Source organism: Passer montanus, unplaced genomic scaffold (genome assembly GCF_014805655.1).
Source record: "Passer montanus isolate IOZ18808 unplaced genomic scaffold, ASM1480565v1 scaffold9, whole genome shotgun sequence".
Taxonomy (NCBI): domain Eukaryota; kingdom Metazoa; phylum Chordata; class Aves; order Passeriformes; family Passeridae; genus Passer; species Passer montanus.
In genome coordinates, this window is record NW_024374367.1 from 2990691 (window position 1) to 3012500 (window position 21810).

Below are 21810 nucleotides of genomic sequence, written 5' to 3' on the forward strand. Positions count from 1 at the left end.
TGCTGCCGGTGCGTGCTGTAACGTTGGCTGTTCGCAGACCTTCAGTTGGATTTTACGTGTGCGGGGTTAAAGCCCCTTTGTTGTAGGGACGCGGTTTGTGCTCCTGCTGTGAGTTAAGCCCGTGGAACAGCTGGTGCGGGCGTGCCTGTGTTAAACTCCCTGCTGCGATGGGGTAACCCCCGTGCACACAGCATGGGCACATCTGGGCAGATGTGCCAGCACCGGCACGCCCGCCCGAAGGCAGTGTGGGACGGGCCACGCTGGAGGTGATGGCAAAATGGACCAAAACCACAACCAAGGGACACACGTGCTCTGAAAAGGTGGAACCGAGGAGGAGCCATGCTAAACAGTTCTTGGAATATGTAAAATAGTTCCGGGAAAGGTTTACTATGCATAATTGTTTATGAATATGTAACAGGCTGATGTCATAGGAACCGTTCGTCAAGGGACTTTCCAAAATAGGTGTGCTCTTGGCTGAGACACAGCCGGCCACAGTAATGTTTGCTTTGTGGTCTTTGTCTCCTACTGGCCTTTATTAAAGTTTCACAGGAGGGTGAAGTTGTTTCTCAGGTTCTTTCTGGTGCAGGCAGGATGGGTGCTGGAGTTGATTGCCTCCAAAGCAGTAGGGTTTGTCACGCCTCTCTGTGTTTTCTGGTGACTGACCTCCAGCCTCTCTTCTCTCCCTCTCCTCACTGTGTCTTTTTAAAGTTTCACAGGAGGGTGAAGGTGTTTCTCAGGTTCTTTCTGGCGCAGGGGTGCAGGCAGGATGGGTGCTGGAGTTGATTGCCTCCAAAGCAGTAGGGTTTGTCACGCCTCTCTGTGTTTTCTGGTGACTGACCTCCAGCCTCTCTTCTCTCCCTCTCCTCACTGTGTGCTGCTGCTTCCCTTTGTTCTCCGGGGAATTCAGCACGTGCTCGCCAGCTTTACGCCTGCAATTCCCCAGACACCGCGGCACTCGGTGCTTGCTGTGTTCTCCCTGTGCCCCAGGGGCCACCCGCGGCTGTGGCACCCCGCAGCAGCGCTGGGCTGCAGCCCCCAGGAGGTGCAGGATGGACCCCGAGCCTGGAGCTCACAGCGGGCTCTGGAAAGGTGCAGGGGGAGAGAAACAGCAAAACGATAGCGGGCTGCGGCTGCCTGCTGGGTGGGGTTGGTGGGTTTGTCTGCGGGGCTCTTTGGGCATCATGACGGTGATGATGGTGATGATGACGGGGCTCAGTCAGGCTCAGCCTGGGCTGCCCCGATGATGAGGGCTGTACTGCCCAGCCTCTCCTCCCGAGCAGGTGACTCGGTGGTGTCGGACTCGGGGCTCTCTCCCAGCGCAGCGGGCTCTGTGGCTGCGTGCCGAGGTGTGCGGGCGGTGGCGGGGCCGGGGCCGGCCTGACCCGGCCAGCAGCTCCCCCAGGGAGGCTGGCGGGCTGCCCGGGCGAGCGTGCGCCCCTGGCCGCGCTTCCCCAGGAAGCGGGATCCAGCGGGATCCAGCGGGAGGGCTTTGTCCTGCGGCCGTTCCCACGCCCGGCCCGGCCCCGCGCCGCACCCCCGCCCGCCTGGGACCGTGCCAGGCCCGGGTAGGACCCGCTCCCCCCGCAGGAACCGGGCTGCAGGAGCTGCACCCGCCCGGGTGCTGGATCTGCCCGGGGTGCTGGACCTGCCCATGGAGCTGGACCTGCCCATGGAGCTGGACCTGCCCATGGAGCTGGATCTGCCCATGGAACTGAATCTGCCCATGGAGCTGGACCTGCCCATGGAACTGAATCTGCCCATGGAGCTGGACCTGCCCATGGAGCTGGACCTGCCCGGGGAGCTGGACCTGCCCATGGAGCTGGATCTGCCAGGGTGCTGTCTCCTTCCACCCCCAGGTGCATGTGGGTGTGTTCATGGCTGCTCAGCCCCTGGACGTTTCTAGGCACACAGGCTGCCTCAGCTCCCTGGTGATCACCAGAGACGAGGCTGGAAGCCTGCAGAATGCTCTGAGCAGCCCTGACTAAATCTTTCCTGCTCCAGCCTTAGTGGTAAATCCACCCAAGACGACCAGGCTCAGCTACCCCAGAGATTTACTGGGAGCAGGGACAAAGTACCCCAAAAGGGGGGACTATTTAGGGGACTGTTCACTCCTGGTGTCTGTTCCTGCCCAGTTTGAAGCATTGCTGGCCCTGGTGCCACCTCCAGCGTGTCACAGTTCACCTCAGGGCAGGTCCCAAAGGCAGCAGAGCCCTCAGGCCCCTCTTGCAGCCTCCCCCACCATGGCAGCCCAGGCCCTGCTCTGGGGCACAGGGGTCACTCGGGGCAGAGGGGTGCACGGGTCAGGGCAGGCATGCAGAGCTCTGTAACCCAGGCCCTGGGGAATCAGACTCCTGTCTCATTTCTGGCTTTTCACCCAGGGTCCTCCTTGTCTCTGCTTGTTGGCTGTTGTTCAGCTGTGCCCCCCAGGCCTGCAATTATCCACATCCACGTGCTTGGCTCCCGTCTGGCCCCACAAATCAGCGCTACCCGCACCACTCCCCTCCCTGCAGAAAATGTCCCAGCCTGCCAGCCCCACACAGCTCTCCCTTCCCAGGAGGCACACGGAGGTTGCAGGAGGGGTGGGACAGGCAGCACCCTCCTTGTCTCTGCTTGCTGGCTGTTGTTCACCTGTGCCCCCCAGGCTGCAATTATCCACATCCACGTGCTTGGCTCCCGTCTGGCCCCACAAATCAGCGCTACCCGCACCACTCCCCTCCCTGCAGAAAATGTCCCAGCCTGCCAGCCCCACACAGCTCTCCCTTCCCAGGAGGCACACGGAGGTTGCAGGAGGGGTGGGACAGGCAGCAGGAGAAGCTGGAGAAGAGAGCCAAGACCCCCAGTCTCCTGGGATGGGGCAGTGCTGCCGAGGGACTCTGCTCCCAGGGAGCCACTGCTGCAGCACAAACACACATGGGGAGCAGAGATGATATCACAACCTGGCTTTGTGTGAGCTATTTAGGGCCCTTTAATTATTATTATTATTATTATTATTTGTCTTTCCCGTTCCTCCGGCTCTGAACAATGCCCGTCCCGGCGGGGCCGTGGTTCACACCATTGTGTGGGGCTGCCCTGCCTCAGGAAGGGGCAGATCTTTATCACCCCGGCCTGAGTGAGTGAGCTCATGGGGGCTGAGGAAAGCAAGGAGCACCTTGCTGGCAGCCTGGAGGTGCCCTCCATGCACCTACCCCCAAGCCCTGGGTTCGGGGGAGGCCCTGGGTGCTGGGTTAGCTCCACCAGCAGCAGGAGCCCACCCAAACCAGCCATGTCCCACCCAGCCCTGCAGGGCCACCAGCCAGCAGAAACCACCCCAGGTGTGGTGCAGCCCCCCAGGCTCTGCTGGGGCTGCCTTCTGCCTGTCCCTGCTCCCAGCTGGGCACAGTGACAGTGGTGGCATGAGTGCCTCTCCCAGTGTTTACCCAGGAACTGGTCTAACCTGCCCACAGGCGTTTGTTTTCTCCCCAACCCTGTCCAGCCCTAAAACTGTGGCTGTGGGGCACAGAGGGGAGGTGGGGAGCTGCACCCAGGAACAGCTGGCAGTGCTGAGTTTGTCCCAGTGCCAAGGGAAGGCAGGAAGGAGCCCTGTCCCCAGGAAACACCCTGGGTGGCACAGCACAGCTCCAGTGCCCCAGGCACAGCAGGTGACAGAGCTCCTCCTGCACACAGAGGCTTTCTGGGATGATGCTGGCTTTCCCCCATACCAGCAGGCATCATCGTCCCCAGGCACTGTGCTGGTGTGGAAAGAGCCTGGAGCCATCAACCGCTCCCCACGGCACCACACATGGCCCCAGCATTGACAGAGGGATCCAGGCAGCATCTGGGTGACAGCATGGCCTGAGTGGCACCGTGCCACTGTGCCCCAGCCCACCCAGAGATTACGGCCCCCACCTGCTACATCACCTGCAAGAGCAAGGGGGGCCAGCGTGTCCCACCTCACCGCCTGTCTGTGAGGTGACCCTGCAGCCACTGAGGGTGACAGGGACCTGCGCATCCACTCTGGCCAGGGGGACCGGGCTGGCAGCACTGCAAGCCACCCACCAGGTGAAGAGGCCCCCGGGGCCACCAGCAGCACAGGGAGCTGGCTCCTGCCCACGGCCGCCCCGCTCGTCACCCTGCCCTCCCTAAGCGGCCGGTGCGTGCCGGGGCACACGGTTCCTCTCGCTGTGGCCTTTGGCCGTCCGTCCCTTCCTGGCCACATCCACACCAGCCAGGACCAGCTTGGCCTGGGCCAGTTTGCCCTTGCGGTGGTGAGGGCGGCTGCTGCACCAGAGGCGGGCGCAGTACTCCTCCACCCGCCGCGGGCTTTGGGAGCTGACGAGGTGCATGATGTCCTTGAACCAGGTTTTGGGAGCCTGTGGCACCAGCCGGGGCTCGGGGCAGAGCAGCTGTGGCAGCTCGTCCCCTCGGCCCCGGGGCAAGGCGTGTGCCAGCTGCTCGCTGGGGATCACCCGCAGGGCGGTCTTGGCCACGGTCTGGGTGAAGCCGTGCTCCAGCGTTTTGCAGTAGTAGATGCCGGCATCGCGCCGGTGCAGCTTGCGGAACAGCAGCCCGTGCTCCGTCTGCAGGATCCGCTCGTCCGTCTTCACCTGGGGGCCAGCGCGGGGTCGGGAGGGTGCAGGTCTGGCCCCGCGGCCCTCCCAGGTCCCCACAAGGGGAGCAGGTGCAGGGGAGCCTCACCTCGTCGCGCTGCTCGTCGGGCGGCCTCTGCACGAACCACTGCACGCTGGCCTGCGGGGAGCGGGGCGCGCACTCCAGGAAGGTGCTGTTGTCCTCTGCCCCGTAAAGCACCTTCTCCTCAACGCTCTCAAAATCGTCCACTAGGGCAAACACAGGCACGGGATCACAGGGAGGGCAGAGCCAGGCTGCCACCTGCCCAGGTGCCAGCCCCTTCTCTCCCAGCCCCAGCCCCAGCAGCACCCACCTTCCGGCGGGGCATGCCCTGGTCTATGAGGGTGCCCATATGGAATGGCCACAAGCCCCTCTGTGTGCTAGGGCTGTGCGTGTCAGGCCACCTTGGGGCACTTGCAGGAGCCCCTCAGCCCCGTGTCTCACCGGTCAGGTTCTGGTCCAGACACTGGTGTGCAGGGTTGCCGTGGTGGGCGTCCTGGCGGCGGTGGCGGCGCTTGCCGGAGGGCTGGGAGTGGGTGCAGGCAGTGCCATCCCAGGCGCAGTAGGGATCCCTGGCCAGGCAGCACTCGGCACAGGCACTGCCGTAGGACTCGCACTGGTGCAGCCGTACCTGGGCCACCCCTAGGCTGGAGCCCACGTAGAGCGTTTGCTGGGGGAACAGCACCAAGGTGATGGTGTTGGCAACCCCCATGGGCTTGGTGCCCGGGGGCCCAGCCAGGACACCCCAGGGCACACATCACATGGCTTTAGGAGGCTGGTGACCACAGCTGGACACCTGCCCTGTCCCCAGCCCCGTGGCCGAGCTGTGTCTGTACTCACACGCTTGACAGAGATCTCCATCTGGGTGATGGGCACAGGCATCTGCAGGGGAGGGGAGTGGACATCAGGCTGGCATGATCCTCACCACAGACAGACAGGCTCATTCAGAGCCACCAGGGCTTGGCAGAGCATTAGGAATGTTTTTGGGAGGGTGAAAATACCCCCAGCCACCCTCTGCCCTCACAACCCTGAGACCTTCCAGTGACCAACAATGCAGGGACAGCCCTGACCCTCCATCCCCACATGTGTCCCCAGCCTGAGCCCACCCCACTGCCCCCTCCCTTGCAAGTGGGGCAGTCACCTTAAAAACCTGCAGCTCCTCCAGGATGACTTCTTCAGTCACGGCTGGACTCGTCTTCTGCATGACCACCACCTTCAGCACCGAGCCAGCATCTGGGGGCCGAGGAGGATGGAGGTGTGAGCACCCTGCATCCCACAGCCCAGGGGTGCCCACCGGGACCCCCAGCTCTGCGGCTTCTTCCTGCCCTCTGCTCCTGCTGCTCACCTGAGCCGAGGAAGAGGACGTCGTGGTGCCCATCCTCGGCCTCCACCCTGTCCACCACGAGCTGGCGCAGCCGGTGGGGCAGGTCGGTCTTCACGAGGAGGGGCCGGCGGTGCCGGGGCTGCACGGGCCTGTACATGAGGGGGTGAGCGCGGGCAAAGTGCAGCACCTCGTCGGGGAAGTCCTTGGTGGTGCCGTACTGCCGCCGGGGCTGGTTGGTGGTCTTGCTGGGACACTGCAGGGACAAGAGGGGACCAGCTCAGCACAGCCACCCCAACACCCATCACTCCTTCCATCACCCCTCAGAGATGTCTTGGGTTCCTCTCTGCCTTACAGTTTGGCATCCATCTTTTCCACCCCTTTGCCAGACCTTGGCAAAGCACCAGCTGACCTCTCCAGCAGGTGAGAAGATGGGGGTGGCTCCATCTCCACCCCAGAAGAGCAGCTGGAGCAGGGGAGGGGACCTGGAGCTGCAGGGAGTCACTCACCACGCCCGGGCGCGGGTAGGGCACCCTGCCCTCGTAGGCAGCCCACTGGTGATGGGGGCTGTCTCGGTGGGCAAAGGGCCCGTTGAACACCTCCCGGACGTCGGCCATGCGGTACACACAGACAGCAGAGCCCCGGAAAACGTGGCTGAAACGGGATGGAGAGTGGGTTGAGCAGAGCCATGCTTGGCACTGCTGGCAGCACTGACATCCCCAAAAGACCAGGGGAGCAGCCAGCAACCCTTGGTGACAGTGACAGGGCAGGTCATGGGCAGCTCTGGATGTCCCCAGAGCTGGAGCTGGACCACCCACCTGACAGTGCTGAAAAGGGCATAGATCTCCGGGCTCTTCCCATCCTTTGTCCTCAGCAAGAAGACATCCTCTGGAAATGAAAGAATGGTTTTTTTCCTGAAATCCAACTAAGTGACTAGCCCCAGTGAGATACAGCTCCAAGCACACCTTACCCAGCTCATCAAAGTAGGTGTCGATGCCACCAGGGCCGGGCACTGAGCACACCAGCCGGGCCTTGTTGAAGGTACTCCACTTGTTGACCAGCACCCTCTGGCCACCAGCATCATTCTGCAGGGACAGGGAGTATCAGGGTGACTTGTGCTGTGACTTGGTGCACCCCTGTCCCCCACGGTCCCCACCAGCATCTTACCACGCAGACACGCCCCACCCGGCTGACAATGGCGTGCTCCTTGCTGTCTGCCTCCACCACCTTCTCCGTGAAGAAGAAATAGGCTTTGTCATTGTCCCGGTGGTCGTTGTCTGGGATCAAGTGGGCTGCCACAAATTTGGGATCTGCAACCAAGAGCCAGTCATGTCAGGTGGGGAGAGAGGGCACAGCCACCACCCCCAGTCCGTGCTGGGGCTGGATGCCAGCCAGGAGCACGCCCAGAGTTGCTGCCCTGACACCTTTCCCTGCTCTTAGCTGGCATGGGGGATGCACCATGGCCACAGATGCTGTGGTCCCTGGCATTAGCCCTGCTGGGGGAATGGAGGGGCAGAGGGAGGCTGTCACCGTGGAGCAGGCGCTGGTCCACCTCGGTGCGCAGGGCGGAGCGGGTCCCCATGCTGCGGAAAACACCGGGATCGCGTCCCAGGAAATCCGCCGTGAGGCCGGCGTACAGCTCCCCACCTGCAAAACACCCAGCTGGCTGGCACGGGGACCATCCCTGGCACACAGCCCAGGGCTCCCAGCTCCTGAGGAGCACAACCCACCGATGAGGGTGCTGGCGAAAGCGCGGCTGGGCTCGTGCGGGCACCTGCCCCGGCCGCTCTCCACGCTGGCAGCGTCCAGGCTGAAGGTGTGCTGGGGAGGGGAGCAGGCAGGTCAGCCCTGGCTGTGCCCGGCCGTGCAGGGGCCAGCTCTGGTCCCTGCCCAACTTGCACCTCACTCGGTGCACCCAAAGGACCATCTGGAAGCAGGATCCACGCTTTTTGAGGCAAGGCTGATCCCGTGAGGGTGCACGGCAGCTGAAGGGGAGCACCAGCCCCGTTGCTTGCCTGGTCAGAGTCATGATGACACAGACAGGGCTCCTGCTGCCCAGACAGGGCCAGGCTGTGGGGAGGGCTCTGAGGGGTGTCCTGCCATTCCACCCCAGCCAACTTGATTTATGAGCAGTGAGCTGGAGAGGAGAAAATGCCACTCCCACCTCAGCCCCTGGCAGGACACCAGCCCCTGGGGACATGTCTATAAAGGGGATCCCAGGCCAGACAGGTGGGAAAGCTGGACAGGGGGTTAGCAGAAGGACAAAAGGACAACAGGGAGCTGGTCCCTGACACCCCCTCCCCCACCAGCATTCAGGCTAGAGCAAACTGCACATCCAGCTCCCCATGCAGTCCCAAGGTCCCTCAGGGGAGAGGCAGGCAATGGGGACCTGCATTCCAGGGTGTCCTGCTGGGGATGCTGCCCTACCTCGCCACGGTGCCCCACGTAGATGAAGGTGCACATGGGGTGGAAGGCGCCTGTCCCGCAGGCCAGCAGGTGTGTCCGGTTGTAGGGATGCAGCACACGGACATAGTTGGCACAGTCAGTCTGGGGGGACAGCAGGGGGGAGGAAGGGTCACTGGGTGTTGGTGCTTTGCCCCCCGCAGCTCCCTGCCCTGCCACAGTGGGTGAGCCCCAGCCCTGGCTCCCTGGGCTCTGCCCAGGCTCCCTGCCTCCAGCCTGGTGCCAGGGGTCTGGGGTGGCACTTGTGCCCACTGACAGGGCTTGTATGGACTTCATCTGGGTGGGCCCCAGCCCACTGCAAAACAACAGGGCTTCTTACTGCTCCTCCTGCTGCCAAGAGCATCCCAGGGGAGCCACACAGGATCCAGCTGCCACCTGGGCATCTCCTGCCCACAGGCACCTGTGCACTCACCCTGTGGCACAGTCCACGCTGGCCAGGGGAGCAATGTCACCTGCCCTGCAAGCTGCAAACCCTGCCCCAAGCCCTGGCGCCCAGGACGTGACCAGATGCAGGGACATCCTTCCCATCATGTTCCTGCTTACGCCAGGGATGAAACAAAAGGAGGAAACAGTGGAGACAGAGACAGAGACCCACAGGCATCCTGGGCTGCCTCCAGAACAGCCCTGGTCGCTGCCGTCTGGAATTGTCCCCTTCTCTGAGGCAGCAATGACATTCCCAGGGCTGGAGACCTGCCACCTCTGACTTTGTGCATTTTCTCCTGGCAGTTCCCACTGGAAAAGGGCTCCCATCCTTCTCCACCATTAGCTTGGCAGCTCCCCCTGGCCAGCCCGGCCCTGCCTGCCCTCCATTGTCCCCGGCACAGCGGGATGGAGGCCCCTCATCTGCTGGGAACACCGCTGCCGAGCCGCCCCGGGGGTTCCCAGCCTCCTGCTGTTTATTTTCCCTTTGCAAAGAGCCTCTAAAATAGCAAGTGAAAAAAAAATATACGTTCAAGGAAAACAAAAAGTTGAGCCTGCCCTGGCTTGGATCTGTCGGTGAGAGCTGGTAAAACAAGCACAGAGAGCAGAACAGGGACTCCTGGGAGCAATTTGTCTGGGCCAGGGGAGCCTTGGGGACTTTCTCCCCGCCACAGTCCTGTTTCATTTCGGGGAGGGGGATGCAAAGAGGGGTAAGGTTTAGGGAACAAGGTCACCAAACCTGAGCCAGTTACAGATTTCCCACCATCGGGGACAGCCAGGATGGGCCAGGCAGTGTTGCTGGGGTCTGGAGCACATCATGGGGGTTTGGGTCCATCCCAGAGCCCAGCTATCCCTGCCTGCTCCTGCAGCCACATTGGAACACACTGGCCACCGTGGCCACAGGGCTGAACAGCAACTAAGACAGGATTTCCAGAGCCTGGAGCAAGCCTCTTGCATGGCCAGGAGTGGCCACAGATTCCCTGCCTCAGTTTCCCTCTTGAACCAGGATTAACTGGCCCCTGAGCCCCAGGGCCATCCCTGGCAGGTGACATGGCACAGCCCCAACATGGGGGGAACCATCTGGCACAAGGGGCCCCATCTGGCACCCCCAGCTCACAGCAGAGCACACATGGGGAGAGACTCACCCCTGGGTCCTTCCCCTTCTGAAAACACTCCTCCGTCTGCCCAGGGCGGGGCGGCCAATAGATCTGGAACACAAAGGGTCTGTTGGAGCAGGGGACTGCAGGCACCCAGCCATGCAAATCCACATCCCCAGGCTGCCAGTGGCAAGCAGATAGAGAGAGGGACAGACAGAGGGACAGAGAGAGGGACCACAGCTCCCTGGAGCCCACCCAGCCCAGGACTCCACCCCACACCCCCAAGCAGGACCCTTCTTCCAGGGGAGATGCATCCTGGCAGTCACAGCCCACAACCGGGCTGGATTTGGGTGGTCATGCTGGGAATGGCTGGAGCTGGCCTGGAAGGGGGTGGGCTTGTGGGTGGCCTGGGGAAAGGGTGCCCAGGGGACAGCAGGAGTGATGGAGTCCATGTCCCCCACAGCCTTCAGCAGCTCTGACCGAGGGCAGCTTGGGTACACAAGCCCTTGACCCCACCACAGTGACCCAGCTCGCTGAGGGGCACTTCATTTCCTCCTCCTCTTTCTTCAGCTAGAAACAGCCCAGAGCCATGTTTGAAAAACAAAAAGTCAAAGTGGAGAGGGTGGAAGTGGAGGGGAGCCACCATCCAGCAGCATCATTCCAGTCCGTCACCTCTCCCACCAAGGAGCCAGGAGAGATTTGGGGGTTTTGCCAGGTGAACCCTGGCACAACTTCTTGCAGTGATGGATCCCTTTAGCTCCTTGTCTCCGCAGGCTTTCAGCCAAATATGTGGCCTGTGAAGGGGATGCCCAGATAGGGATGGGCATCAGTTGATCTCCCAATGGCAATTTTTTAGAAGAGTGGGGTCCAAAATAATGCTCAGTGCCCAGGAATCACTGGTGAGCTGCACCACCAGTCTCCTAGGCTGATGATCATGACTAATTGCCAGCTAATTTCCCTCCAGCCTGCCCTTGCCAAGCACTACAAGTTTATGGAATAATTTCAAGGCACTTGAAATGTGGCCATCCCCAGGGCAGGTCTTGTTGCAGAGCGACTTTGCCTGGCTCAGCTGGACACCAGCAGGTCCACAGGGGGCCAGGGTGGGCACAGACAGCCCAGGGTGCTCAGCAGCACCCAGCTCACCTCCTTGGCATCTGCGCTGGCCCCGTCCAGGAGCAGGGAGTAGAGCACATCCTTGCCCCCGATGAAGAGCCGGTCGCGGTACTCGTCCAGGTAGAGGGAGCGGAAGCCCAGGAAGCCGCGGTGGCCGAAGAAGGGCACGGAGCGGTTGGTGCCTAAAAGCTCTGCCAGGAAGAGATGAAAGCATCAGCAGAAGCCATCCCAGCCCCAAGGGTTCCTCTGAGCTGCTGTTTCTGAGTGTCGTGGGGTTGTGCTGGAGTCAGCAGAGCTGCTCACAGCCACCCCAGGCTGCAGCATGTCTCCATCCCCTCCTGGGCATGGACATCCAGCCTCAACCTGCCCGGGCTGCTGTTCACCTGCCAGCCAAGGACAAAGCTGCAGAGCCAACAATCAGCAGCAGGGTCCCAGGAAAGGTGCCACCCCCAGCAAGGTTTGGCTGAAGCACCCCAGACTCCTCCTGTGGCCGTGCCACAGCAAGCTGGGCTGTGCCATCAGCCCCAGGCTGGGATTGGTGAGACCGGACACAGGGTGGGTGCAAAGCAGGTCCTGTCCCTGCTGGGTGCCAGCCAAGGACACAATAGCAGGCACCCAGCCAATGCCATGGGGAAACTGCCACACAGAGCCCGCTGCTGCCACCAGAACTCACCGACAGGGTGGCTTCCTCCATGGCACAGACAAGGCACCTGGGGAGAAGCACCAGCACAGGGTATCCCAGGGATGGATGGCTGCATCCCTGGGATGGACATCACATCCCAAACAACAGGGTCTGACAGCCAAAGCTCCCAGAGCAAGTCCAAGCCTGAATCTCACGCCAAGGGGACCCTCACAGTGACGACAACACGGGGGCAGTGGCTCGACTGGTTTCCAGTGGAAATTACTTTCAGGGTCATCAAGCCAGCACAGTGGTGCCCACAGAGCTGCCACAACTGCCAGAGAGAAAGGGCCAGAGGGAATGGCTCAGCTTCACAGGGCTCTGAGAACCCATCCCGACCCCAGCAAGGCCACTGTGCCTGCCAGACAGAGAAAGAGGAGGACAAAGCGCCATTGATGAGAACAGCTCTGTCCCCAAACACCCTCCAGCCCGGAAGACTGCCAGCCACTGCTGCTGACCCCAGGGAAAAAGCCAGCCTGACCATCTCCCACTCATGTCCCCAGAAGAGGGGAGGTGGTGCTGGGACAAATCCAGTCATCACAGGTCAGGACACTGGGCTAGCAAGTCCTGCTGTTGCTGGGGGGACATTTGTCACTTCCAGCAAGGAGGTGGCCGGTGACATAATGCCCCATTCTGGTGGGAAATGCCACTTCTAGGCCCTGCAAGGGAGGCAAGGTCCATCCCCAGCAGGGGACAACAGACACCTTCCCCCCACCACACACGCTATCCCTGCTCAAGGGCAGCCCCAGTGCCCCAGCTGGCGATGCCAGTGGCACAGGGGTGCAGCCCCAGCGGCTCCATCCTCCTTGGGAAGAGCCCTGTGCTTGCAAGCAGAGCTGCTCCAGGCAGTGGTGGTCCCTCCACCCAGTCTGGCACCCTCCTCCCTGTGTCCTCCCTCACGGCCGGGTCCAGCCCAGGAAAACGCTGTCGTCTCCTTCTATTCTTGCCCAGCAATAATATTTTCCCAGCTCTAAACAACACTGGCAAAGTCGGCAGGCTCCTTTTATTGTTTCAGGCAAGGCTTTCCCTTCTCCCCCAGACCTGGAGAATTCCTCCTGCGCCTCGGGGGCGCCTTCCTCTGCAGCTCCCCAGGGAACAGCCCTTTGCCATGCCCCATCCCTCCCTGGGACACGCTGGCCCCCGGGTGGGGGTCCCTCAAAGAGCACAGGGCAATGCTTCTGGTCCTCACAACAGCAAAATGCTCTTTCCCCTCTCACATGAGAACTCGAAACAAAAGGAAAAGAGTGGCTGGAAGTGTGAGGGAGAGCTGGGTGCCATCACTGCACCCACAGCACAGTGCCTGTCCCTGTCACCCCACAAAGTCACCTCACAGCCAGAGCCAGCAGCCACGCAGAGCCCGGGTCGAGCAGCTCTGCACAAACAGCTTCAGCTCACCACGGTTTTCATTTCAGAGACTCTAATGTCTTTAATTGAAATTTTCTTTTTTTTTTTCTTCCCCCAGGGAGAAGGCGGTGGCAGAATTTGTTTCATGGGAAATTTCAGTTGCTGTTTCCAATTTGGAAGACGAATGGAATAATCAGCTTAAGGAAAAAAAAAGAAAAAAAGAAAAAAAAGAAGCTTCCAAAGGTGGCTCACTCCCCGTGGGAGGCTGAGGAGCTTCCACCCCGCCCCGGGCAGCTCCCTGCACCTGGGAAACGGCCCTGCACGGCTGGACTTTGTGCTGGAGTGGATCAGACACTGAGCCAGACACTGAGCCCCAGGATTCACCCCTGCTGAGACCCCAGATCTCCTCACCTGCTGCCAGGGCCAACCTGAGGACACCGGGTCACATCCCGGGCAGAGCCATGAGCCATCCCGGGCTCCCAGATGAGGGATGGGGGCACCGCGTGCCTCAGTTTCCCGTTCAGCAGAGACAGCCCCTGGGGTCACTGCTGCGCCCCAGGACAGAGCACGGGATGCAGGCGAACCCGGGAACCCCTGTGCCAGGCAGCAGAGGAGCAGACTTGCCCTGCCCAGGTCTTTCTCCCTTCTGGGAAGGAAGGGGGAAGATATACATTATGCAATTGGTTTTCTGTTGAGTTTTTCAGAGCAGGTTCATTGCTTTGAGGCCGGGAGGAGATTGGGGCGCCCCAGGCTCTGTCAGGTTTGGCTGGAGCAGCCCATGGATTAGGCTGGCAGAGCGGGGGATGCGGCGAGCCAGAGCAGGATCACAGGGAGAGTTTTAATTAAAACCAAGCACGGCCCCCGCACCCCCGAGGGGCCCCGGCACCGCAGCACCGCACCCCAGCACGGCGGGCCCGGGGGGTGCAGCCCGGGGACCCCCACCCAGCCGAGGGCAGGGTGCTGAGCCCCCACCCCGGCCGGGACCACCCAGCCCCGCAGCACCCACCCGGCACACTCGAGCCGAGGCGTGCCGGGCCAGCGCACCGCCGTGCCTCAGTTTCCCCGCACGCCGCGTGGGAGACGATCCCCCGTGGGAAGCGCGGGGCTGGCGCGGAGCCCGGCGGCACAGCCCGTGTCCCCGGCACCCTCTCCTCTCCTCCTCCTCGGGGATCCTCCGCCCCGCGTGGGGAGCGGAGGGTGCCGGGCAGCCACCCGCGGAACCCCGGCCCGAGCCGCAGCACAATTCGCCCGCCACCCGCGCCAAACCCCGCACCAAACCCCGCATCGACTCCACACCAAACCCCGCACCAAGCCCCGCACCAACCCCGCACTTGGGTGCAGCCCCGCCCTGGGGCTCCCCAGGTCCCCCCCGGCCCCGGAGGGGCACCCCGCGGTCCCCCCTCGGGGACAGCCCCGCTCCCGCAGCAGGTGCCCCGGCCCGGCTCACCGCGGTAGGACAGGCGGAGCCGGGGCAGGCTGTGCCCCGCCGCCCAGAGCCAGCACAGCGACAGCGACACCGCCACGGCCGCCCGCATCCCGCCGCCGCGCCCTCGGCCCGCCGTGGCACCGAGCTTTTATGGGGCCGGCATCCGACCGCCCCCGGCCCGCCCCGGCCCGCCCCGGCCCTGGGCGGCGGGGATGCGCGGGGGGACGGCCCCGTCTCCCGGGGGACCCTGAGGACTCCGCACACCCCAAAGTGTCCCCTGCCAGCAACGCTTTAGACCCTGCTGCAGTCCCCTTCCCCGGCTGTGACCCTGCCAGCACCTCTGGCTCGTCCCTGAGGATGGGGAGCGAGGCAGGGAAGCTCTGGTCCCCAGCCTCGCACTGCTGGAGGAGCAGGAGAGGGCATACAGACCTGCCCCTCGGGAAGGATGCTCAGCGTGGTGTGATCTCCAAGCACCAGCAGGCACACAGCTGTCAGGTCCCATCTCAGTGCCAGGCAAGCTGGGGACAGCAGGCCAGCTGGGGAAGGGGACTGAGTAGGGTCAGAGGGGCATAGGGTGCCACACACATGCCCGGCACACCCACAGGGCAGGGGAGGCACCGCTGTCTGACTGCAAAGGTGCCAACACCCTGGGCAAGGATCCTGGCCAGCAAGGACCCCACGGTACCCACACCACTCCCCTGCCATCCTCCCCAGAGGTGCCTGGGTCACGGGATGTGGTTGTACGAGACCTCAGAGAATCCACACTGGCTTCCCCTGGGAGCCTCATCACACAGCAAGTGTGTCCTGCACCCAAAAATGTTGGACTTCCCCCTGCACAGGATGGAGGGGAAGGAGTGGAGGAGCTGGTGGCTTCTCCCTCAGTGCTTCATCACCACCAGCCTCACCTCTTCTCCCAGCTCAGCACAGGACACCCTCACTATCCCCAGCCCCCCAAGGTTTCTTAATTAAAACAGAGGTCAGGAGGCTGGGGAGCCCTGGCTCACTCCCATCCTTTTGCAATGGAGCTGCTCTGGAAGTCACCTGAGCAGTGTAAAACCACCCCAATTCGCTCAGCGGGCCCTTGGTTTCCCCAGGAAGCCTCACGGCTGGGACAGATCCCACAGCCCGGGGCACTGGGAGCCACCCAGGGCTGGGAACAGGCGAGGAGGAGGCGCAGGATGGCAGCTCTGGCAGGTGAGCAGAGGCGCCTGCCCAGACCCGCGCGCTGCCTGCCCTGAGCTGAGGCTCTGGAGGGGGAGCAGGATGAACCCAGCGCCCGTCCCCCGAGGCTGGTGGGGAGCAGAGGCCCTCAGCCTGCCCGGGCAGGATCCTGTCTGTGCTGCTGTCATGCAGGCAATGAGCCCGGGGCAGGAGAGGCATCCCAGCAAACTGCACTGCACCAGGACATCCACAGTGAGACTCCATGGGTAGCACCAGCATGGACAGATAGACAGACTGCCCCACTCCAGGCTGTGCTTACCAAGGAGATTTATTGATAGGGAGAGTGGGCAGCATTGGCCCCAGCTCCCCCAGCAAGTGGGCAGGGAGGCAGGACAAGGCATGGGGAGGCAGAGTAGGGCACAGGCCAGCCCCTCACCACCCAGCCAGTGCAGCCAGAGATGGCACAGGGAGAGGGGGAGGCACTGGCAACACCAGGAAAGGCTGGAGGCACCTGGGCATGAGGCTCTCCTGGCACCTGACCAAGGGGGACACAACCCCACAGGTGTCACCATCAGGCCATCCCTGAACACAGCCAACAAGGCATGATGCCATCTACATCCCCAGCACCGTAGCAGGTATTTGCTGTGCCCAGCCCCTGCCCCTCTTCTTCAAGCCTTGGGTCTCTCTGCTTGGCACTCCCTGCCCCTCGCCAGGCACTCAGCCCTCGGCGGGCAGTGGGGGCACTGAGGCCAGGGCAGTCAGGAGGCGGGCATAGATCTCGATGCCCCGCAGGAAGACTTGCTCGTTCAGGAACTCGTTGTGGTCGTGCAGCAGCACCGGGGTGCGGTTCATGGGTGAAAAGCCAATAGCAGGGTGTCCTGCCTGGAGATGGGGAGACACAGAGTGAGGGCACAGCTGGCACCACATGCCCCCTTTCACCTGGACACAGCTCCTGCTTGGGGCTGCAGGTCTCACTGCAGGTGAGGGACCCGTGGCAGGCTGGCATCACACTCACCGCTCGGATGTAGCGGCTGTCGGTGGCAGCCGGGAAGATCTCGAGCTTGAGCTGCAGCTTCCTGCCAAGAGAGACCCTGTGTCAGCATGGACACACAGCCAGCCGTGTCCCCTGTCCTGCTCATACCCCATGGGCAAAGAGACTGTGCCAGGACACCTCTAGCCCTGCAGGACACTCAATCCCATCCCTTTTGGGAGGCAACAGGGAGATGCTTTGGCAAATCCCCATCCCAGCCCCTGACATGACCTCAGAGACCCCCAGGGACCACCTGGCTTCCACCAGAGGATGTCCCTGCCAGGGTCCTGCCTTTCCTAGGGACACTACTTACATGTCCCTACAGACCCCACTGAAGGCCTTCCACCATGGGTCCGACTCCTCAGTGGAGGTGGTGTGTTGGTCCATGCATTTCTGACAAAAGGAAGAGGGCAGATGAAGGGGTGGCATTTGGCAGGGGAGGGACAGGGGAGGCCAGGTGGCTGAGATCCCTCACCTGGTGGAACTCACAGGTGACACCTTCCCCAGCGTCACGGCACCACGTGGCCACCTGTTTCTCAAAGGCCTGGGCAGAGACCAGAGAGGGGTGTGAGCAGGGTACCCTCATCCCAGTCCTCTCCTGGGTGGGGCTGGCATGGTGCCCACCTTCAGGTCCACGGTGGGTGGGATGCGGATGTCAAAGCTGGCAGCCATCTCAGAGGGCACCACGTTGAAGGAGACTCCTCCCTCCAGCATGGTCATGTTGAGAGAGGTGACATCCCCTAGGGTCAGGCTGGAGTCGGACTTGAGCCTTGGAGGATGCAAGGGACACTCACTATCTGCCACCTGGGGAGAAGTGCTTCCCTACCCTGCCGTCACCCAAAATGGGGAAACTGAGGCACAGGGCAGCAGCACCAGATCACAGCTTGGCTTGGGAACCCAAAGGCCCCCTTCATGGACTGAACTAAGCCACTGCCATCCTGCTGCCCGTCTCCTACCTCTGCTTCTCGCTCTCCCTGAAGGCCAGGAAGGAGTTGATGACTTTGTGCTGAGGAGGGAAGGGCAGTGGGTGAGCACCAGCCCTGTGGGCAGGGCCTGGCAGCCCAGGGCGGGCATGGGGGTGCACAGGGGACCCCTCTCTTACCATCTTCTCAGCCGCCGTGTTGCTGATGAAGCGGGACCCATGCCCGGGGCTACCCACGCACTTCACCTTTATCCCTGCAGCAGTAGGTGCAGAGGGTTGAGCAGAAAGCCTGGCATAGCACCAGTGCCCCAGCACCCAGGAGACCCAAGGACAGGGCAGTGGACACACAGATACTCACACCATGGGCTCCTCTCACCATAGAAGACACTGAAGGTGTCAGATGGGCTGGCCAGGCCTGTGGTGGGCACAGACAGAGGGTCAGGGGGACATGGAGGTACCATGATGTGCCCCCTCTGCTCTGTCCTAGCAGCATTTTCCTCCAGACTGGCACTCCCCACTGCCCAGGGGAAGGATCCCCCAAGGGGGTCCCTGGAAGCATGTGGGGTGCTGGTGCCTGGGGAGTGATGCCAAGAGGAGACACGTCCCAGTGCCAGCCCTACCAATACTCACCCTCATCCATGGCAAAGCCCACGTTGAGTGCTTTAAACTCAGGGCGCTGCACGAACATCTCCATGCCCTTGTGTCCGCCCACCTCCTCATCTGTGGGTGAGAGCCTCGCATGGAGGAAGGAACTGGGGCATCCCCCAGCCCACCACCCCTAGTCCTCCTTCCATGCCAGCCTGGATGCCACCAGCACACCTGATGTCCTCTCCAGCCTTGAGCTAGGGGAGGTCAGAGTCTGGGGAACCTGACTGGGTGGTGCCTGGCTGCCACGGGAGACTCCACGGCACCACCCAGCTGCCAGCCCCTTCTGTACCTCCTGAGAGGGGACAGAGGGACAGCCTGGGGACTCACCAGGCACAAAGGTGAGGTGGATGGTGCGAGCAAAAGACTTCCCTTCTGTCTTCAGCCTCCGGATGGCCTCAAGGTACCTGGCAAGGGAAGGTACGGTCATTGTGGAGGAGAGGGGCTTGTGTGCTCTGAGCCACCTCGGGGCAGAGGTGGCACCTCTGGCTCCAGAGACCCTGGGGATAGTGGCATCCTGTCCTGCATCGCTCAGGCACCAGCAGCACCGTGCTCACCCAGCAGGGGCAGAGCCCTCCACTCACTGGATGGAGACGCACTTCATATCCTGGGCACCCCGGGCGTAGATGTTGCCTTGCGAGTCTTTAACTGCCTCGAAGGGCGGGTAGGTCCAGTGCTCCTGCAGGGAACAGCACCCACGATGGCAGAAGGAAACAGAAGGCACCAGCTCCCCTCCACCCTGTCCTCCTCTCCATGCCCTTCCCACCCCTGGCTCTGCTCCAGCACCTCGAAGACAGGCACAACGTCAGTGTGGGAGTTGAGCAGGATGGAGCGCAGGCGGGGGTTCGTGCCCTGCCAGGTCAGGATCAGCACCACACGGCCCTGGCACACCTGTGGGACAAGGCAGGATGTCACCAGGGTCCAGGATGGAGACAGAAAGGCTTGGAGATAGACAGCAAGCTGGAGCCAAAAAGCATCAGCTTGGGAAAAGTTTCTGGTTGCCACCTCCCTTACTCCACTGGGAGAGGGCAGGCAGCAGGAGCAGGCCTGCCTGACCCCCACAGCCAGACAGAGCCCGGCTGCAGGTGCCAAACCTGGCTGAAAATTCAGAGGAGGGAAGACAAACCGAGCATCTTCCCCTGGTGCCCAGGAGTCTCCCAGGACAGCCAGGGCCCAGCAGGAAGGATGGCCCCAGGCAGTGTGACACTGCCAGGTCCCCTGCTAATCATAGCACGGGCAGCTGCAAAGGTCAGCAGGGAGCAGCCGGAACACTGGCTTAAGGAAGGGCTCAGGTCAGCACAGGATTACAGGCACAGGGGATTCACTCCTGCCTAGCTCTGGGTGCAGGCACGGGAACATCTTGGTCACTAAGGTCCTGAGAACAGGTGGATAGAGGGATGGATGGGTGGGTGGACAGACTGAAGGCTGCTTCTTGGCTTGCTCACCTCCACTTTTTGGCAGGCCAAGCCCAGCTCGGTGCCGACACGTTCCAGAAACTGGACAGCCGCATCTGGGGAAGAGTGGGGATGCCCATGGTTACACTGGTGTCTCTCACTGCAAACCCCCAGGGACCCCAAGGCTCTGTGGGATTCCCAGACCAAGGAAAGAGGTGACAAAAAAGGACAGGTGCCACAGGTCCTGGACACAAGAAGTGGCCATGAACAGGGAGGGGAGCAGCTCATCACCATCCCTTTAGGGTGAGGACTAGGGAAATATGAAAAGAATAAAAATGGAAGGGGGGTGAGTTCAGGGGGAATGTTTCTCCAGTGGAGTTTAGGGAGCTCCTTACCAATAAAATGCATTTTAGTGGGAAGACATAAATGTTAACAGAAGGAGATCTACACAGAAGGAGATCACCCATCCCAAGGCAGCACGGAAAGGGGAGCAAGGGGCACGGGGCTAGAAGAAGCAAACAGAAGCTCTGAGGGCACTTGAGATGTCCCTGCCCCAGCCAAAGGCACCAGCAGAGATAAGGCACAAAGGAGTTCGCTCCTTAACACCACGATCAAAACAGGCCCAGCACAGGACTTGGGCACCTGGGTCCAAAGATCAGCAAAGCTGCATTACCCAGTCCCCACATGGCTCCCCGTCCTTCCCCCATCCTCACCATAGTCAGGTTTAGGGTGGACAGTGTCAATCCTCAGGTACTCCCGGAAAAGCGTAACCGAGGGGTTCTCTGAGGCCCCCGTGCTCTTCCCAGGCTTCCCAGGTGCCATGTCTGGGACCAGGGCTGCAAAGCTCTGGGGAAAGAGCTGCAAGATGGTTAATCACCCACCAGCCCCTCCAAAGTCCGCCCGCGTTCTTGGTCGTCACAGAAACCAAAGGGAGATGGGGCAAAGGTCTCCCCCATGCGACTCCTGGGACACTGCCACCACGGGAGAAATCCCCCCACTTGGGTACAGGGCAGGATGGGGTGTGCCCCCCACACTGTGCTGTCATTCTTCCCCCAAAACACATGTTCCTGCCCCAAACACAGTGCCAGGACAGGCTATGGTGCCCAGGCAAGGGGTGAAATCCAGGGAAGGGCTGGCTGGGAGGAAAGGGGACAGCTAGGTGGGGGAGTATGAAGAAGGGTAAAGGGGAAGAAGGATATGTTGGGTAGGGAGACATGGTAGTTGGGATTTTCCAGGGGTTAGAGGTTTGTGGGAATGCTGGGGGGTGCAGGCAGGGAAGGAAGGAAGCTGGTGTAAGGGGGTGCAGGTGGGGAAAGGGGGCTACTGCCTGGCTAGGGGGTGCAGGAGAGCTGCAAGGAAAGGCTCTGGGGGTGCAGGGAAATGGGAATGGTGAAGGGGGATTGAGTGCTAACAGAGAATAGAGGTACTGGGGGATCACATTAGGGTGACAGGCTACTGTGGGAGCTGTTTGAGGGAAGCTGGAGGAGCAGGAGGATGTGGGGTGCTTAGGGGTTCAGCAGGAGGGGTGAACGGGGGTATGGGAGCAGGGGGTGCAGAGAGGATAGGAGGGGCGCAGTGGGACTGTGGTTAGGGGGCAGGGGTACAGTGGTTAGGGGTGCACAGGTGGGGTACAGGGGGACCATGGCTGGGGTGCAGGCAGTGGCACAGTGGGGTGCAGAGATCTTGCAGCTGGGATGGAGGCACACCATGGTTAGGGTCGAGGGCAGCGCAGGGGGCACTGTGGGGCTGCGGGGGTACCGTGGCCAGGGGGGTACGGGGTGAAGCAGGGGGTATGGGACAGGATGAAGCAGGGGGTACAGGGTGAAGCAGAGGGTGCGGGGTGAAGCAGGGGGGGTACAGGGTGAAGCAGGGGGCGGGCAGGACACCATGGTTAGGGCTGCGGCAGCTGCGTTACTGGGGTGCAGGCGCAGCACGGGCAGAAGGGCAGAGGGGTGCTGGAGAGCGCGGCTGGGAGCGCAGAGGGTGCCAGACACCACGGCCAGGGGCAGAGCAGCGCGACAAGGGAGGCAGGACAGCAGAGGAGGGGTGCAAGGGCAGGGGTGCAGGGTGCCTCGGCCCGGGTTTGAGGGGGGCGAAGGCACCGGGGCACCCACCCGCGGGCTGCCCGGCCGCTGCCCGGCCCCCGCCGCCCCGGCCCTACCTCAGCGCCGCCGCCGCTCCCCGGCCGGG

At 62.2% G+C, this 21810-nt stretch overlaps 2 protein-coding genes across 4 annotated transcripts; both read right to left on the bottom strand.

Moving 5' to 3' along the window:
• Nucleotides 1-2941: 2941 nt before the first annotated feature.
• SEMA3G (semaphorin 3G) lies at nt 2942-14585 on the bottom strand. The gene is made up of 16 exons (XM_039695429.1): nt 14490-14585; nt 11050-11210; nt 9955-10017; nt 8354-8473; nt 7657-7747; nt 7457-7573; nt 7094-7236; nt 6897-7011; nt 6745-6814; nt 6436-6580; nt 5951-6182; nt 5747-5838; nt 5446-5487; nt 5050-5275; nt 4675-4814; nt 2942-4583 (listed from the first exon to the last, which is right to left on the bottom strand). The coding sequence occupies exons 1-16, from the start codon at nt 14575-14577 to the stop codon at nt 4119-4121; spliced, it is 2310 nt and encodes a 769-aa protein (XP_039551363.1). The 5' UTR covers nt 14578-14585; the 3' UTR covers nt 2942-4118.
• Nucleotides 14586-15939: 1354 nt separating this feature from the next.
• Nucleotides 15940-21804, bottom strand: LOC120495689 (aminoacylase-1-like). Of its 3 annotated transcripts, none has more exons than XM_039695468.1 (15): nt 21782-21804; nt 20334-20466; nt 19672-19736; nt 19013-19117; nt 18811-18905; nt 18557-18633; nt 18212-18301; nt 17940-17996; nt 17762-17835; nt 17616-17665; nt 17284-17428; nt 17135-17203; nt 16973-17052; nt 16645-16705; nt 15940-16511 (listed from the first exon to the last, which is right to left on the bottom strand). In XM_039695468.1, exons 2-15 carry the CDS (start codon nt 20440-20442, stop codon nt 16347-16349), a joined length of 1242 nt encoding a protein of 413 aa, XP_039551402.1. In that variant the 5' UTR covers nt 20443-20466; nt 21782-21804; the 3' UTR covers nt 15940-16346. The 3 variants fall into 3 exon arrangements, with proteins under 3 accessions (XP_039551402.1, XP_039551399.1, XP_039551401.1); XM_039695465.1 differs by having other exon boundaries at nt 20334-20478; XM_039695467.1 differs by lacking the exon at nt 21782-21804 and adding an exon at nt 21735-21771 and having other exon boundaries at nt 20334-20478.
• Nucleotides 21805-21810: the final 6 nt, after the last annotated feature.